Source organism: Trematosphaeria pertusa (assembly GCF_010094035.1).
Source record: "Trematosphaeria pertusa strain CBS 122368 unplaced genomic scaffold BU26scaffold_2, whole genome shotgun sequence".
NCBI lineage: Eukaryota > Fungi > Ascomycota > Dothideomycetes > Pleosporales > Trematosphaeriaceae > Trematosphaeria > Trematosphaeria pertusa.
This window is the reverse complement of record NW_022987213.1, coordinates 3,338,081-3,354,415: the sequence shown is the minus strand read 5'-3', so window position 1 is coordinate 3,354,415 and position 16,335 is coordinate 3,338,081. Positions and strand designations below refer to the sequence as shown.

The 16,335-nt window shown below is 56.1% G+C and overlaps 7 protein-coding genes across 7 annotated transcripts; 3 read left to right on the top strand and 4 right to left on the bottom strand.

Annotated features, from left to right (window-relative positions):
- Positions 1-1,484: 1,484 nt before the first annotated feature.
- On the bottom strand, positions 1,485-3,751 carry BU26DRAFT_153620 (uncharacterized protein). Its single transcript, XM_033820023.1, has 3 exons — positions 3,280-3,751; positions 1,906-3,228; positions 1,485-1,845 (listed from the first exon to the last, which is right to left on the bottom strand). Exons 1-3 carry the CDS (start codon positions 3,591-3,593, stop codon positions 1,587-1,589), a joined length of 1,896 nt encoding a protein of 631 aa, XP_033690309.1. The 5' UTR covers positions 3,594-3,751; the 3' UTR covers positions 1,485-1,586.
- Positions 3,752-4,184: 433 nt separating this feature from the next.
- BU26DRAFT_153543 (uncharacterized protein) lies at positions 4,185-4,912 on the bottom strand. The gene has a single exon (XM_033820021.1). It carries the CDS (start codon positions 4,799-4,801, stop codon positions 4,256-4,258), a length of 546 nt encoding a protein of 181 aa, XP_033690308.1. The 5' UTR covers positions 4,802-4,912; the 3' UTR covers positions 4,185-4,255.
- Positions 4,913-5,360: 448 nt separating this feature from the next.
- Positions 5,361-6,002, top strand: BU26DRAFT_153545 (uncharacterized protein). The gene has a single exon (XM_033820022.1). The coding sequence runs from the start codon at positions 5,470-5,472 to the stop codon at positions 5,797-5,799; it is 330 nt and encodes a 109-aa protein (XP_033690307.1). The 5' UTR covers positions 5,361-5,469; the 3' UTR covers positions 5,800-6,002.
- A 2,978-nt stretch (positions 6,003-8,980) lies between these two features.
- Positions 8,981-10,885, top strand: BU26DRAFT_500892 (uncharacterized protein; the record flags this gene model as incomplete). Its single annotated transcript, XM_033826535.1, has 5 exons — positions 8,981-9,172; positions 9,352-9,450; positions 9,513-9,765; positions 9,855-10,055; positions 10,131-10,885. The coding sequence occupies 5 exons, from the start codon at positions 8,981-8,983 to the stop codon at positions 10,883-10,885; spliced, it is 1,500 nt and encodes a 499-aa protein (XP_033690306.1).
- Positions 10,886-11,732: 847 nt separating this feature from the next.
- On the bottom strand, positions 11,733-12,589 carry BU26DRAFT_500891 (uncharacterized protein; the record flags this gene model as incomplete). The annotated part of the gene is made up of 2 exons (XM_033826534.1): positions 11,733-12,072; positions 12,117-12,589. 2 exons carry the CDS (start codon positions 12,587-12,589, stop codon positions 11,733-11,735), a joined length of 813 nt encoding a protein of 270 aa, XP_033690305.1.
- A 322-nt stretch (positions 12,590-12,911) lies between these two features.
- Positions 12,912-13,410, top strand: BU26DRAFT_500890 (uncharacterized protein; the record flags this gene model as incomplete). Its single annotated transcript, XM_033826533.1, has 2 exons — positions 12,912-13,214; positions 13,390-13,410. The coding sequence occupies 2 exons, from the start codon at positions 12,912-12,914 to the stop codon at positions 13,408-13,410; spliced, it is 324 nt and encodes a 107-aa protein (XP_033690304.1).
- Positions 13,411-14,290: 880 nt separating this feature from the next.
- Positions 14,291-16,255, bottom strand: BU26DRAFT_537717 (GMC oxidoreductase). Its single transcript, XM_033831428.1, has 5 exons — positions 15,971-16,255; positions 15,792-15,921; positions 15,266-15,742; positions 15,120-15,209; positions 14,291-15,072 (listed from the first exon to the last, which is right to left on the bottom strand). The coding sequence occupies exons 1-5, from the start codon at positions 16,196-16,198 to the stop codon at positions 14,375-14,377; spliced, it is 1,623 nt and encodes a 540-aa protein (XP_033690303.1). The 5' UTR covers positions 16,199-16,255; the 3' UTR covers positions 14,291-14,374.
- Positions 16,256-16,335: the final 80 nt, after the last annotated feature.

Below are 16,335 nucleotides of genomic sequence, written 5' to 3'. Positions count from 1 at the left end.
CGGAGGAAGAGTCCTGACACGCCCCGAGGGTCAGGTTGGTCCGAGACAAGTCATCTGATTTCATTTCATTCCGACGTATCTGACGCTGTTGCTGAATAGAGTAGACGGGGAGCAAGCAGGTAGGTAGGTTAGTGGACTCTCCTCCGTGACGAGGTGCCTGCCTTCATACAAACCTCAACATGCACCTGCGCCAATCAAGCACATCACACAGAGGCACCCCTCTCCCGCCGCGGTGGTGGTGGTGGTGGTGGTGGTGGTGGTGGTGGTGATGGTGGCGGCGAAGCGGGATGTCACCATTCGCTTGACTCTGCTCTGCGCGGATAGATATCGAGGATGTGACTCTGACGATGCTGGCGATCAATCAGGGGCGAGAGTTAGGCACCCGCGCTCTCGATGGAGCCCTGGAGAGTCCGTCCTCTCTACCTCCATCGCTAAATACTACGATATACACTCCTGCCTTCAGCCAGTCAGCCAGCCAGCCAGCCATGCTCTTCCTTCCAGACAGGTAGGTAGGTATGTGGGTTACCTCCAACGCCCCCATCCCATCTCATCCCATCAGAGCACCGTGGCTGGCTGGCGAAATCTCTCTCCTTCGATTTATCTAGCTTGGCGCCTTTTCTCTCCTACCTACAGCACAATGAAGGGTCAATCATGTTCTCCCTGATATCCGATCCGTGCATGTGGCTTCTCCCCTTGCCTTCTTCCCTTTTTCCCTTCGTTGAATATACGGGCGTCGACTCTCGACCGTCAAGAGTGAGTGGCGTAGCACCCCCCTCCTTCTAGTTTCCCAATCCAGCCCGTCGCATAGTGCAGGTGTGCGATCTGTGGTGATAGATAGTGTTTGCCATGCGTTGTGCTGCGTTGTGCTGTGTGGTGCAGTGTGGTACTCGCCCGCCTGCAGGTAGATGTCTTGAACGCGAGGCTGGGGCGTTCTGTAAGGAGAGTGTGGCTTTTGTTGCCCAGGGGGCAGGGGGGCAGGGGATGAATTAGCGCGCTCGAGGGGGCGCGCGCCTCGTGCCCACTGAACAACGTACTGCATGATGCCCTGAGCGAGTGATGAAGCTCAGTGAGTGCTGACATAAGCTCTGTGTGAGGGATAGGACCATGTCCCGCAGATAATGGAGAACAGACTTCACCAATGCACGCCGAGCATAGGGAGGATAGTATCGATGCGCAATCGAGAGTGAATGTCATTAGATTGCATTAGGGTATATAGAGAAGCCGAATTTTCGGCGTGGCTCGTACCGTTACAGTGTGATACGCGGGATGTAAACGGGGATGTGATGGTAATAATGATAGCGGGAGATGGAAGTGCAAAAGATGATGGCAAGACCTTCCTTCTACGATGCCCCTGTTTCCCCAAACCGTGTCGCTCCGGATAGATATGCAGGATGATGGGTGGATAGAAAAGTACAGAGACGATATACTTGGGGGAAGGTAGAGAAGGGGTATATGATATGCTGTTGTAGACCGCGACGCCGGGATCGAAACGCTAGGGCTTCCTTTGGAACGGGAAAATGAGGGTAAGAGAGCCTCTCTATTAGAGTAATGGAGGATTGAAGGATACCCTCGTAGAACTGTCAATATTATATTGGCTGCTGCGGCTTCGTCTCTTCTCCTGACGGTCTCGGCGGCTGCTGTTCTGCCCCCGGCTCCTCCGACCCTTCATGTGGAGATTCCGATTTCGGCTTTTCATGCCGCTCTCCTTCTCGAGTGTTACTTTTATCCTTTTGCCCCGGCTCGAACCACATATTGGTAGAATCGTTCGGGGGCGAGTTGTATCGAGGCCTTTCACACATGCGCATGATGGTAGCCAGCTGTTCATTCACCAGAATGGAAGAACCACTAGTTCCGTTAGTAAAAGCCTCTTATTAATAAAGATGAGGTATAAGAACGGATACGTACTCGCTGGTCTCATACCGATACTTTGCGTGCGAGCCGGAGGATGCTTGCGGCGGAGGAATCGACGGAATGTCGGGTGGCGGCGTAGATAGGTGGGCTTTCGGGGAGGGAGAATCATACGTCAGCTTGCGGAATTTCGACGTCATGTCGGCGTCGTCGGCGGGAATATCAGACTTGCGTTTGCTGGCGTCCGGCTGTGCAGCGACGCAGGGCGGTATAATCGTAGGGTCTCTCGGTTTGACGCGATGGCGTGTCAGCCAATCCTGGTAGCTGGAGGCTTGCTGGGCTTGGTAGTGTTCCAGACTCTTCCTTATATTCTCCATGCCGTCTTCGAATTCCTGGAGTGTTGCAGAAGGTCTACCTGGCATCGAGCTAGTATCCGGTAGTGGGCATGTCCAGACTTCATGGCAGTACGAGCATCGTAGAGGAGAGGGATGTTGCTCAGGAGAGGTGTCTGTGCCTGTTGTATCCGATGGAGGGTCGGGCATGGGATATGAGGACGCAGCAGCTATGGCGGATGACCCGCTCGCAGCTTGACTTACGTCCCGGTTCATTGCCTCAAACGGATTGTTCATACGAAGGTTGGGAACAGCGACGTCCGGACGTGAGATTGAGGTAAAGGAATGGAGAACGGGCTCGGTGACAACTGTTTGAGCATTCGCACTGTGTGAAGTGACTCGAGGGGGCGGCATTATCCCTGCAGCAGAATGGTCGTCAAATCTTACTCGCCTGGGGCTTGACGGCGACGCATTCGAAAGGGCTGAGGATGTGGTCCTGGAATCCGAATAGGCTCGTTCCCGGGATGTGCCGTATCGGTTATTAGCGCCGGACTCCGCCTTAGAGAGGTGACGCTGTTGACCGGAAGAAGATGGCGAGAGCCACTGCCTACGACCTGTCGAATGTGCGCGAGCTGGGGCGGGGCGAGATGCACCCAAGCCAGAGAATAGTACCGGTGAAGGCGCAGGCGACGGGGGAGTCTTCGGATAACCGGCTGCACTACGAGATGGCGAAGGATTAGGAAGGGACTCTGGGCTGCTAGCGAAGGGGGAAAATTGTGCGTTTGAAGAAATGGTCGGATTTTGCGATATCATCGACCTGGGATGGTCGGCGGATTCGGAAACGGCCGAGTCTTGGCGCCGGTCGCTTGCCGATCTTTTCGCGTGCAGCGGATCGCTGTTCAAATGTTGCGGAGGCGAATTTCGACCGGATTGCTGTTCCTTACCAATATTGGCCGAAGGCGATGCAATTGATGGCGAGGAGGCGTGCTGGTAGAGATCATGTGTCGCCGGTCCAATGCGGTCACCGTTGGTCAGAGGCGGCGCCAAGCTAACACGGCGCTCTCAGAACATGTTTCGTCGAGACTCGGAGTACACATACCTGGAATTGTCGGTTGGACGGTTGATAGCTGTCCACGACGGCCCTGAGCTGGACGGCGCGCCAGAAGCGCCGCGCTGGTGGTGGAAGGCGGCGAGCGATGTGGAACTGGAATCGGGACGGTCGCTAGGAGCTTGCCGCACGGAATCACACGGAGCGCCGGTCGGCTGGGTGGCAGGTGGATATTCGAAGTCGAATGTGGATGGGGGCGACGAGAATAGGTGTGCAAGACTGGGCAGCGGCATGCTATTGTTGCTGTCGGGCTGCGAGAGGGGCGTGGGCGAGGGTTGCTGGAGAGGGGGCAACTGGCCCGTCATGCTCACGATGGCGGCAACGGGTGCGAGGCTTCAGCGATCGAGCGGGCCCGGGGCGGATTATGAAGCAATTCGCAGCGGCAGGCAGCGCTGCGGCGTGGCAGCGTGCGGTGGCACAGGAGTGGTGAAGGAGGAGGTCTCGCGGTGGAGCGTGGGCGAGCTCATGCCGCGGGCGGTCGACTCCGCAATTGCGGCGTGGACGAAGGAAGGATGCGTCGAGGTGCACAAGAGGCACCAGACAAGGAGGCCGACATGGGCCCCTCCGTGTCGTCTCGCTAGCGGTGAAAGAGGCGCCGTCGGGGGGGTTTGATTTGCGGGGATGTCATCTTGCATGCCGTGTGCGCCCCGTGTGACATGCAAGGCATCCGGGGAGACGGCGGGACTGAGCCATGGGAGGGGCCTACGCCCGAGGCGGCCTAGCGGGGCAGCGCGGCGGCGGGGGCAGGGACAGGTTGGGCAGAAAGCTGAAATTGGGTGGGATGGGGGTGGCCAGGTGGGGACGCACTCGGACCAGGCGGCTTCGGCCCGGGCGGAGGCTGATCTGGCGGACACGACTCGTCGAGCGAACTGCCCTCGCGCTGCGCAACCACCGCGTCGAACGCATGGCCGGCGACGCGCGACTGCACAGCGCAGCACCGCAGCACCGCAGCACCGCGGGCCAGCGCTCACCGCCCGCAGCCGCCGCGCCCGGCCCGCTGCGACGCCGCCGTGGAGGGCGTGGAAGGGGTGCGCCGCGGGGCCTGCCAGGACGTTGCGCGCGCCGAACGCAACGCTGTCGCCGCGCAGGCAACGACAACGGCAGCGACGCGGGGCGCGCCTGCAGCTGTGAGCGCGCGCCTGCCCCCTGAGGCTGGCCACGGCCTGGTTGTGGAAGCCGCGCCTGGCCTGCGCCTGCTCCTGCTCGACGCGGCTCTCTCCACCGCACCCGCCTGCGCCCCCGGCAGTCGCCATCCATATTGTTGAGCCTCCCTCTGCACGTTGCAGGACGCGGTGCCTCCCTCGCGCGCCCTGAGGGACAGACCAGGACAATCCGCTTCCTCTCTGACGCTGCTAACGCCTGCTGAGCCAGACGGCGCCCGTCCCGTCCGTCCTCCTGCGCACACCGCCCTCCGCAACACCACCGCTCGCGCTCTCGACGACGTGCCCGGCGCAACCCACGCCATGCCGCACCCAGCTGCGCTCAAACTATCACGTCCCATTCTGTGCTGCATCCGCCTGTGCTGCGCGCGACGCCGAGTGTGATTCGCCCTTCCCCGGCCATCGCCACCCTCCACGCCCTCTGTAGGCCTTCCAGAACCCGAAACGACTCAGGACGTCCACCGTCCGCGTCTGGAGACAGCCCTGTGGCGCGACGAGGTGTGCTGGCCAGTGTGACGTGCGCTCTTGGCTCGAAAAGGGCTGAACCCCTGGGGCCAGTGCCTCGACCCTCACCGATGGCTAATCTGACGACGTGCTGTTCCAGCGCCGGACCGAATAGGACCACCTTCCGCGAGCCGGCAGCGCCTGCCTGTCCGGTTTCGGTTTGCCGACCAGCATTCCATTCGCCGTCCGTCGCTCCTGGCTTCCTTGACCGATCACAGCATTCAGCTTGCGGACCCGGCAACATCGACAAACCGCCAATGCAATCCTACCAGTCTGCAACCGGCGCGTCGCCGCCCTAGTGACGGGCATGCGGCCCTGACTCGGCAGCCCGCTCGCGCCCGCCGTGGGGTTGAATCCGTCATGTTTTCTTTTCCAGCGCCCCGCGCGAGAATGGTCCCTCATCACCGTTTGTGGCTGTCTGCATGGTGACACATCTCTGAGGGGAAAAAATTTTTGCTACCTGTCAACACAGAATACTTGGTATACCTGAGCATTCAACCAAATTATACTGTCGGGAATGCGAGAACACGTCCGCCACGGGGTCAGAGCAAGAGTAGGTTTGGCGAAGATCAGAGCGGCTGCCTCGTTTGAAGCGGGTGCAGAGTTTCGGGTGGGCTCTACTCAGGCTCCCAGAGCTCCAATTCCTCCCGTCCCTCGATCAGATCCTGCGGGATACCGCCTGCCTCATGCTCACGGCCCGGGACTAGCCCCGCGAATCGAGTCCCACTTACCTATGCCGCGCGGCGTGGCACTGTACATATCATCGAGCATTGCTTTTGGTGACACAAGAACATCCATCACATTGCATACGAGGCGCCCCGCCACCGGTAATGCCATCAGTAACTGAACTTTTCGACCGCAAAAGTGGTCGCCTTCGCCTCCTGCCCTGACCAGGCCCTTCACATCCTCGACAATGCCTCCGGGCCCAAATCAAACCCAACACATACCCTCTCGGCGGCGGTGTTGTGATATTGGGCAGTCGTGGCTTCTATTAGCATGTGCCTAGAACGCTTAGCGGAGTTGCCCAGGGTATGCCTGAGCTGCAGACAAAAATGGCGTTTGACACCCTCAGCTTCTTCGCCCGTGTATGACTTTCAGCATTCAAGTCATAATGGTCCCCTGCCTTCCTCCTTCGACCTTCTCTCCGCCATCCTTGCTGCTACTCAAAGCGCACCATACCCTAGATGCCGTAGATGGATTGCATGGTCGCCGCATCCTCGCTTATCGGGCTTCTGCCTGCGACTAAGAAGGGATGGGTTCTTTAGCCGGCATATGCGTGCATGAGGCTCTGACTGCTCGCGAGTCAAGTCCCAAGAACCTCTGCGCAGACGCCCTAGTCGCCGAATGGGGCTATGGTACGTCTATACGTCTCACTCCTTTGCGACCTATGCGCCTGGACCTCAAGACCGTGTCTCGCAATAGACGCAGTGTTCCGGACCGCTTCATTCAGCAACTCGTACCTTAAGTCTGGTCTACTGTCCATTGCTCCTCCGGATCTTCTGGTTTATTGATCCTCTCACCACTACTGTACTATATTGAGCAGTCTTCGTCTCTAGCAAATACCGCACTCACGTTCTCGGCAAGTTACTGGCACGCTGCACGTTGGCCAAGCCCCGCTCCCGGATTCATATTGATGTCGCGAGCCGTCTTTTCATGCATGGGCGATCGACCCTTTATGAGTTGCCAAAGTAGGGTACGCCGACGTTGCGCGGGTGCGCCAGTGCCCGGTGAGCCTCCATCATGCGAATCAACGAGCTTCACCATACGGCGAGGTCGGATACCTGCAAGCTCGGCTGCGTAATGTCGCAGCCGTCCTATGGAAATCCAGATGACTATAACGCTCTCCCTGCCGCAGTGTCATCGTCTTTCTGCATCCATTCGTCAACCATTAATGTTGTGCAACTGTTCGAAACTTAATTATCCTCACTCGGACGTATTGCCCATTTCGGTTTGTAGCGATGAACTCTTTGATCCCGTTCTGCTGCGCCCCATTATCGACTTCTAATTCTCCCAATAGAGCGGTATTCATTCAGATCTTCGACCATCCAATCGTCTTGCCACCCAGGTCGTACACTTGGGTGATGAACATGGCATCTTCGTTCATCCCAGGCTTGACAGTAGTACAAAGTCAAGTCGCCCGCTCGTAGCCGTACGGGGTGACTCCTATCCTCAGCCCATGTCCCTACCTGTGCGCCTTTCTCCGTCCGATTGTTCTCAGTCGGACTGACGAGTCATGGCCCTCTACCCAGAGCTCGAGGAGTCCAGTCGGCCAGGACGCTTTCCGTTCGCAGTTCTTCCATACTACTTGCGAATACGCGAGCATTCGAGATTTGGACGGCTCGTAAGGGCGTATTTCCTAGTTACGAGGAGGCTGGATCTAACCCAAGTGGCTTAGGAACTCGCTTCCCTAAGCTTTCCCCGCCAGTCAGCACTCGATGCTCCTGTAGAGTGTAGCATTGCCAAGGCCCGGAATGCTGCATAGCAATACCGAGCTCGCGCGCCTTTAACCCGTCGTGCGACCTGAAATGGCCGTGGTAGCTTCGAAGAGGAATCTGGTGGCATCGGCACGTGAGCAACTCTGACGCCTCGCCGGCTGCAGCCGTACCCCTACCTGAAGATCTCCACGTAGTGTAACAGTGCCCGCTTTCGCCTTTCTTTCTTCCGGCCAAAGGCCTGCACTACCGTATGGTGTTCTAGGTCACTCGCATCTGCAGCCGCGCAATAGAAACGGATATTGTTTCATTCTGAGGCGGTGCGTTCCGTACCTTCCGACCCCATTTTCTGACAATCCCTGTAAACGCCAGCCCTCGCCGCATGCACTGAGGGACGGCTCGATGCGGTAAAAAGCATTGCTGATTTTTCCTGAAAAAATTCCTCGGGCCGGGACGTGCCACCCGAGTGCGGCGTAGTGCTGGGCATTCTCTGGACTACGATGGGGAGTGGACGACCGTACTAGTCTGTTGTTGGAGGTACGGTTTTCAGGTCTTCGTCTTTTTCGTTCTGTTGCTGCACCTTTACCATTCATTGCACCCGCCTTGCGCAGCCTTCATTATCTCAGTGCCAGTTCCGAACCCCTTGCGCTTCATGAGGGGTCTACATTCTTTCGTCTGTTACATTCAGCGTCGCCTCCGTCTTTTCACTGCAAGCTCAGAATCCTTTTCGCACACCTCCACTGGACTACTTCTCCCACACTCAGTCGACGCAATCGGTTTCGCCGTCAGAGTCGGCTTTAACATGGTTATTAAGTCCCCGATTATGTGCAGGTGCAGGGATCTGAAGTCCGAACGCTAGGCCCGACCGGGCAAATGCCTAACCATATTCGATCAGCGCACAGACTGTCTCCACGTGTTCCCCGGTCTCAAGCGAGACGTTTGTGAACAGACCCACAATCTGACACGAGATCACCAATCATGATGCTTCATCAGGCTCCTTCGCAGCCTTGCAATTGGTCCCGATCCCTACATTTTATCTTGAATTTCAGTGACTTTGTACAACCGGACTTTCTGGACACATGCAGGCTCCTACTCGAGCTGACAGGAAGAGAGGAATGAGGGAGCGACGGTGCAATATGCTGCGCTGGGCGAATCCTCCGGGATTGCAAGGCTCCGTCTGGTAATTTGAATCCCGCCAGATGGCCTTGTTGGTTGTAATGTCCCGATGGTTGGCAGACTGACACCTAGCGAATCCCGGTGTTCTAACTTCCTCTCTTTTCGCTCTCTTTTTCCCTCCTCGAAAGCGGTCTTTGCACATGCGATGGTATGAATGAGGATAGACATCACGATTGAATAATCTCTAGTACGGCAACGGCGCTGGCGCAGCCTGCCCATTCGAAGACGGAAATCTTCATCACGCTCGCTCATTATCTATCGGACTCCAGCAGCGGACCATAATCTCCTCCACCGATCGGTCGACCGCCATAGTTCACTACGCCTCGCCCCTCACGGCTACGCCACCCGCACCTCCCACCGTCCACGAATTTCCCCCGCTGCCATCACGAGAGGGCGGTACGCCCACCACGTCTCACAAAAATGACGCACCCAAGCCCTGAACAACTGTCGTGGATGCAAGCACACGCGGACGACGATAGGAGGACATGGCTCGTGGGCGCGAATGTTGCTTGCTTAGTAGTTGCGTATGTGTCCGTCGGGTTGAGGTTCATGAGTAGGTTGAAGATTGGGACGCATTTGGGGCTGGATGACTGGTTGATTTGTGGGGCTGCGGTGAGTTGTGTCTCGTTCGTAGGGAGGAGAGTGGGTGTGAGGAGAGCGATCGCGGAGAGCATTTGTTGGTATCGCGGATTAAGCGGTCGCAGATGGGACGATTCTCCTTTGGGCACCATAGAATTGCCGCCTCGACTTTCCTTAGTAAAGGCAGGCAGAAGCTGATTCTGACGGAGTAGGTCTGCGTAACCGGGCACGTATCATGTCTGCTCGTCGCTGCCAAACACGGTTTCGGGCGTCATATCATATTCATGGATAACCCGAAAACGTTCGTCTTGGTAAGTTCACACGCGAATAAACCCTTACAATGCATCCTCTTCGCTAACAATTGGACCAACAGGTCACACTCACGGCGCAAACCTTCTACAACCTTACCATCCCCTTCATCAAGCTGTCCATCCTCTGTCTCTACAAGCGCATCTTCCACCGCACGACGGGCTGGTTCACGCCAACGCTGTGGCTATCGGCGCTGTTTGTGTTCCTCTTTACGATTCCGCAGATTTTTGTATATATTTTTCAATGCGTGCCGATTGAAAGCTTGTGGACGGAACTTGGGCCGGGGTCGAAGGTTGTTTGTATAAATTTCAAGGCTGGTAAGATCTCCTTCCTTCATTCGATCTGTTCTTGGCGATGGCTTCCACCATCGCGGAAAGAAGAGTCTGAAGGAGACTGACCTTCGTAGCGATCATTGTATTCGGAGTCATTAATATTGTAACCGACTGGTGGATCCTCGCCCTCCCCATCCCTGTTGTTCAGGGCTTGCATCTCGACAAGCGCACTCGCTTCTCCATCTGCTCGCTCTTCCTGATCGGCGGCTTCGTCTGCATCATCAGCATCGTGCGCCTCATCTACGCCAAAAACGTAGAAACCGTCGATCCGACGTGTAAGTCCCTCCTCCACCTTACCCTCCCTTTTTCGTCAAGCTTTTCGAATTAGAGACGCTGACCCACATGACTAGGGGACTACGTCCCCATCTCCACCATCAGCACCATCGAAGCCAGCGCCGGCATCCTCGCCGCCTGCATGCCCACCTGGCGCCCGCTGTTCCGCTTCCTCGGCCGCGGCATAACGTCATACTTCTCGTCCTCGTCCGCCAAGTCCGAGCGCGGGAACTCGCTGCATTACGGCAACAACATCGACATCGGCCGCGGGCGCGCCTGGTCGCGTAGCCGCAGCAAGAGCCGCAGCAGAAAAGGGCGGTCCGCCGCCGAAGCCGCTCGCGGCATGAAGTGGGAGTGCAAGGGCGGCAGTGGCAGGAGCGAGACGAGTATGAGCGGTGAGAGCGCGGAGAAGATTCTGAAGCATAAGGGGGTGGTGCAGACGCCGGATATCGAACTCGAACTCGGGGTTACATCTGAGCAGTCTAGAGTGGGGGGGACGGCGCTCCCGCTGGACGCGCATGTACGATCTAAGTCTCCACTCGACTTTCGCACAGCCGTCGAAGCGACAGCCGGCGCGGATCGATGGGAGGGCTTGATGCAGCAGCAGCGCTTGAAGAACGAAAGGGGGAGGGCGAGGGCGACGAGTCCGGCGACGCCGCCGCCGAGAAGTTTTGGCGATGTGGCCTTTGGCGGGCGGCGCATGGCGAGTGGGGAGCTGGAGGGCAGGAGGAGTGCAGAGGGCACAAGGGGCAGGAGTACGAGTGGGACGGGCTGGGGGCCGGGGATGGAGGGCATTATGGTTACTAAGACGGTTACTAGGGAGGTTGTGTAATCAGGTAGGTAAGTAGGTAGCGGGCGGGTATGGAGATATTTTGCACGTGCGGAGTTAGTGGTGGGGATGTACTAACGGATGGGTAGATAGAGTATGGATATGGCGGGATTTGAGCGGTTGGGCGCTTAATGAGATGGTCCTTGGTAACTTTTTCATCTAAGCTTGCACGGATAGGCTATCCTGGAGGCGTTTAATGGATAGAGACAAAGAAGGTTGGCATAGTCTGACCTAACCTAAGTCCCCCACGAGCACGAATCCTTAGCTGGAAGTAACGTACGTCCCTGTGCAACGAAATGGGATATTCGGCTCGCGGAATGCAGAAGGGCAGAGAGATATTCCACAAGTTGCTCTGGCGTCGAGATCGTGGGAACTGTGGCTAGTAAAGACACGAGGTAGTTGTTGAAGTAGGAAATTGAGGAATACAGCATATTGGGGTGAGGTGTATTGTATTGAGTGTATATAGCTCCGAGAAATCTCAGAAATCTCTGTGGCGCTAGTGCCCGATTAGGAATAGCTGGGCGATTGAACTCCAACAGTAGTTATGGTGAGGGTGAAGGTGGAGATGAAGGCAAACGTCATCTCTGGCATTATTAGCGTGGAAGATTTGGGCTATTTGTAAGAACAGCAAAATACGAACGTATCGTGCTATTCCTGGATATTAGGTATATAACCAACACTATTCCATGCATTCCGTATATATCAGGGGGATAATGAGGCGGCGCCGATTATGCAGTGGCAGGACGAGCAAGCGAAAGACGAAGATACGATTGGAAAAGCAGCATAACTCCCATCTGAGGAATGATTCCTCCCAGTTGTGATGAATATCGGCGGTCTCCGCATATTCCACTCAACACCTAACATTGCTGGCCGCCCGCGGAAGGTGTTTGTCTCTCTTCGCTGCGCGCCCCGCCTTGACCGTATTTGTATAACCATCTTCCGGATGCGCAAATGGGCAATTTTGTCTGCTGCATTGACATGCGCCAGCGTCATAGGTGCTGCACTGCATTCGAATGCAGCGAGTCTTGTTCTCGGTGCATGACTTGCAGCGGTTGTCATGGTCGCATTCGTAGCCATGAGCATAGCATTGCGTGCAGAGAACAGGGTTGCGAGGGAGTTTAGAAGAGAGTGTCGTCACCTTTCGCTTCTTCGAGGGCGGAGATTCGGAGCGAGACACATCGTGTAAAGCGCTACACATGTTAGTAGATTCATGACCAGAGTGTAGCTTACTCACCGAGCACCGGACTTATATGGTTTCCGAATCAAGCTCTCCATTTGCTCTCGGTGCTCTAGGCCGTAGCGATAAACCATTTGCGCCTCAACTTCCAGGTCTTTCTTCCTCTGGCTTAATTCGGCATTCTGTTGGTTGGCTTCTGAAAGTTCGATGCCGAAAGCGGCGTTATGGTTGTTGAGGTAGCAAAGCTTGTTCCAATACCCCTCGTGGACTTTGGAGAGCGTGTATTGGTGCTGTTTTTCCATGTCCGTAATAGTTTGTGTCTGCCCACGCACAGTATCCTTCAATTGGGCTATTTCCAGTTGGTTACTGCTTATATTGGCATAAAGATGTGCGTTAGAGGCCTGTACATAGCGGATAATTGCCAGATAGCCGTCGCGGGTATCGCGACCGTCGGGTTGTCGAGCGAGCTGGTCTAGCTTCGTGGCAATCCATCGGTCCTCGGATGCTGAATTTCTGACTGGTGCTGCCATTACAGTTGCAATGTCCCTCCAAGCATCCGATGAGCTATATCTTGAGCGGCCGGGGCGCACGGAATCAGTCCGGGAGAAGTTCCTGAAGATCTTGGCTGAAGATCTTGGCACGTGGTGTCACTTTCACCACGCTTTCTAAACTTCGGTATAACAGAGATTACGAGGGTCCGAGCGGGGTCACCTCACTAACTAGCGTCTGCGCACCTATCCTATATAAACCTGCCGCTGCCTCCTCTCTCTTAATCTCCACAGCCCCACCACCACCTCACAGCAACCGCCTTCGACTCCGAGCACAGTGTGCAATCAATCCCGACCCTCCACAATGCCAGTCTCCTTTTTCTTTCCCCTTTCTTGCTTTCTTTTGTCCTCTGGCCTTTATCACTTTTGGGCGAGTCTCTCGGCTCGCCCCCCTCCGCACAGCCCTCTGGTTGAGCTCACAGTGTGGGCCATGGCCAGAGCTCTGTTGCGAGTCGGTGCCTCCCTTGGACAGGTCGCCACACCGTCAGGATCTGGGCCCTCGAGACAGACGTCCGTCCACTCTATGGATGGCTTCGGGCGCAAGTTCACTTGCGATGGCACTGCGTATCAAGGAGGAATTCCGTTTCAAGCTAGGGAGTGCATGCCCGTATGTCATGCACTGGGCACAACTCGTGTCTGGGCCATTGGTCACCTCTTTTTCATTGAATGGTTGCCCGTAGGGTGCTTTTCGAGGAAGAAGCTAAACTTTTGTGCTAATCCATTACGGCCAGGATGAGTAGGTCTACTCCCTCATAGGCATTCTCTGGCTACAATGTCATCAGCCATCTGTTAGCCCAGTATAAGACTCCAAGAGCTTTCTGCTCTCACATTTCCTGGAATCGCTTCTCGCGTTGCGGATGCGACACCTAGCGGTCGAAATTTTTGCAGTCGTGGTACACGTAGTCATTCACTTTCTGGCGCTCCCAAAACTTCGCGTCGGTGCGCCAAAAATTTACCCCACGCGGTCCGCGGTGAATGAGCGGCTTTGAACGGCTGCTGCCTTGGTCATGATGTCTGTGCTTTACGTCAGTTAAACTGCGCCGCAATGCCGACCTCGGAAGAAAGTGAAATGCACGGCCCCACCGCGAGCTGCACCGGGCACGGCCCAGCACCTGTATTTAAACCCATCAGCCTCCTTCCGTCCTTCCTTCCTATTCATTTTCTCCCTATGGGAGGTTCAACTACAAGTTGCCTCCAGGTATCTGGTATCCGGCGCCACCCGGTGAGCATCACTGGGCTCTTTCGATCTCTCCAAATCTGCACTCCGTCATCTCCCATGCGCTAAACGCGTTCGTGTGATGTACCAGCCTGCGCGGACTGGTACCTCTCCGCACGAACGCGGCACAGCCCTTACGCATGTGCCAAGGCGCAGAGAGACTGGCAATGGCCTGTCGATTCCGTTCCCAGAGCCGCAAGACTACTGGGGTCAAACGCTTTTGACGGGAAGAGAGTTGAGATCTTTCGCACGGCTATCTGGATTTTCTCGCCGCCTGTGGCGGTGAGTGCTGGAAGCGTAACATGTGTTCTACCAGGCGGTATGGCCGTATCCATACCAACCATATTTTTTTTTCATTGAGTACTCGTCCGTGGGATGGGGCTTGAGGAAGAAGACATAGCGTCCTGTGGTCGGAAGGAAGTGGGGGATGTAAGGTGAGAAATAAATGGCTATACTGTTTTCGCTCGCAGACATGAAAAGCTTACAGCACACGCGCTAGGTCCTTACCTCATTCCATCATCGACTTACTCGCTATCCCCCTCATCCGCCCCTCACTGCCCGTCTTTGATAATCAGATCCGCCGCCTTCTCCGCAACCGCATATACAGTGGAGCTCGTATGCGTCCCCGGAATCAACGGCATAACACTCGCATCTACAACCCTCAAGCTCGTCACGCCGTGAACCCGTAAATCCGGCCCCACGACACCTCCCTTGCTCTTCGGACCCAAGCTCGCTGTTCCGACCGGATGGTAGAAGCTCGGCGTGATGCTCGTCTTCAGCCACTTGGCCCAGTCGTCGTCCGTCTGCACCATTTGCCCGGGGAAGAGCTCCACAGGACCAAGGGTTTTCGCCGAGGGCATAGTATACAAACGTCGGAAGACTTTGATGCCTTGGATAAACATCGCGAGGTCGGCCGGATGCGTCAGAGTACGGTAGCTGACGAGAGGCTCGGCGAGCGGGTTCAGAGGGTCGATGTTGACGCTGCCACGGGACAGCGGCTTGAGGAAGGCGATCATCGCGCCGACACTAATTGGGTACTCGAAAACGGCGGCTTCCTTGGAGGAGAGTAGTTTCTTAAGCGAGTCGAGCTGGTTTGCGTAGCCTTCTAGAACAGTTGGATGAGTGTCTTTGGGGCGGTAGGCAGATGGGTCTTGCGAGTTGATTGCCGAGAGAATGGTTTGTGAGGAGTTTGTGATGAGCGAGAGCGGGAGGAAGGCGCCGCTATTCCCACCGCTGAGGGTTAGAGGACCTTGGATGATGTTAGGGAAGAATGGGAATTGCGGAATCTTGGCATACCTTTCTGTTCCTGCTCGTATTGCCGTAGAGCTTCCTGATAGAGCGTCTGGTTCATGAACATGTCCATCGGCCCAGGGAGATCGCTCGTCACTAATAATTAGGTCAGAGTACATCCTAACGCCGATATGTACGAATGGTCGACTCACTATCGTAGAACAGACTTGTCGTCGCATGATCCTGGAAATTCTGGCCTACACCCGGCAGTTCGACCTTGAGGGAAATATTGGCAGCACTCAAAACGTCTTTGGGTCCAATGCCGCTCCTCTGTAGTATACCCGGAGAATGGATAGCACCAGCAGCCAGAATGACTTCCTGATCGCTTAAGACACTGACGGTAGTCACATTCTTTCCATCGACGGGTTGGATCTTGACGCCCTGCGCTTCGAATCCTCTCTCTTCGTTGTCCGTCTCTGCCAATATGAGTTCAGTGACCTTGTGGCCTACGAGAAGATGATAATTCCCACGGCTTGCTACGGGATCGTAGTGTGCCGTTCGTGCATATGAGCGCGTCTGCGTTTTCGGATCTTGCGAGCTGGGCAGCCAGAAGACACCGTACGCCTTCCCACCAGCGGCTTCTTTTTGCGGCGTGGCTCCCAGCTCCGCCCAGGCGGTTCTCATAACCTCTATGACTCGTTAGAAAATTAGCTTTAGTTGTGACATGAGACGTCGTACTTTCGCTCGGCCACTGGAATGGTGGGTAGATCGCTTGGACACTGCCGTTCCCGCCGTACGCGGCCTCGACATCGTACGTATACCCGTATTTCTCGACATCGCTTGCTGGCGGGGGCGTAAAGGTCACGCTCTATTCTCTTCAGCGTTCTATGTCGCCCTGCGGATATGAGTCTCCTCACCTTCTTAAAATACGGCAGCAGCCCATCCCACGTCCATCCCGCCTCCCTGAACTCGCTCCCCGTCACATCGCCCCAAGCATCATAATCCGCGGCACTTCCTCGATCAAACATCTGCGCATTGATCGCAGAACATCCTCCCACAATCTTGCCCACCGTCACTGAAAAGCTCCTGTTGTTCAACCCGGGTTCTGACTGGGAGATGATTTGGAAAGTATATTGCTGGTTCATAACCGTAGCTGCGGGGCGCAGGACATCGGTACTGTTGATAAGCTGGCCATATTCGACGACGAGAACGGAGCGCCCCGGGAAGGCTGCGGTCAAGCGGTCCGCTACCGTGAGGCCGGACGTGCCGCCACCGGCGATGA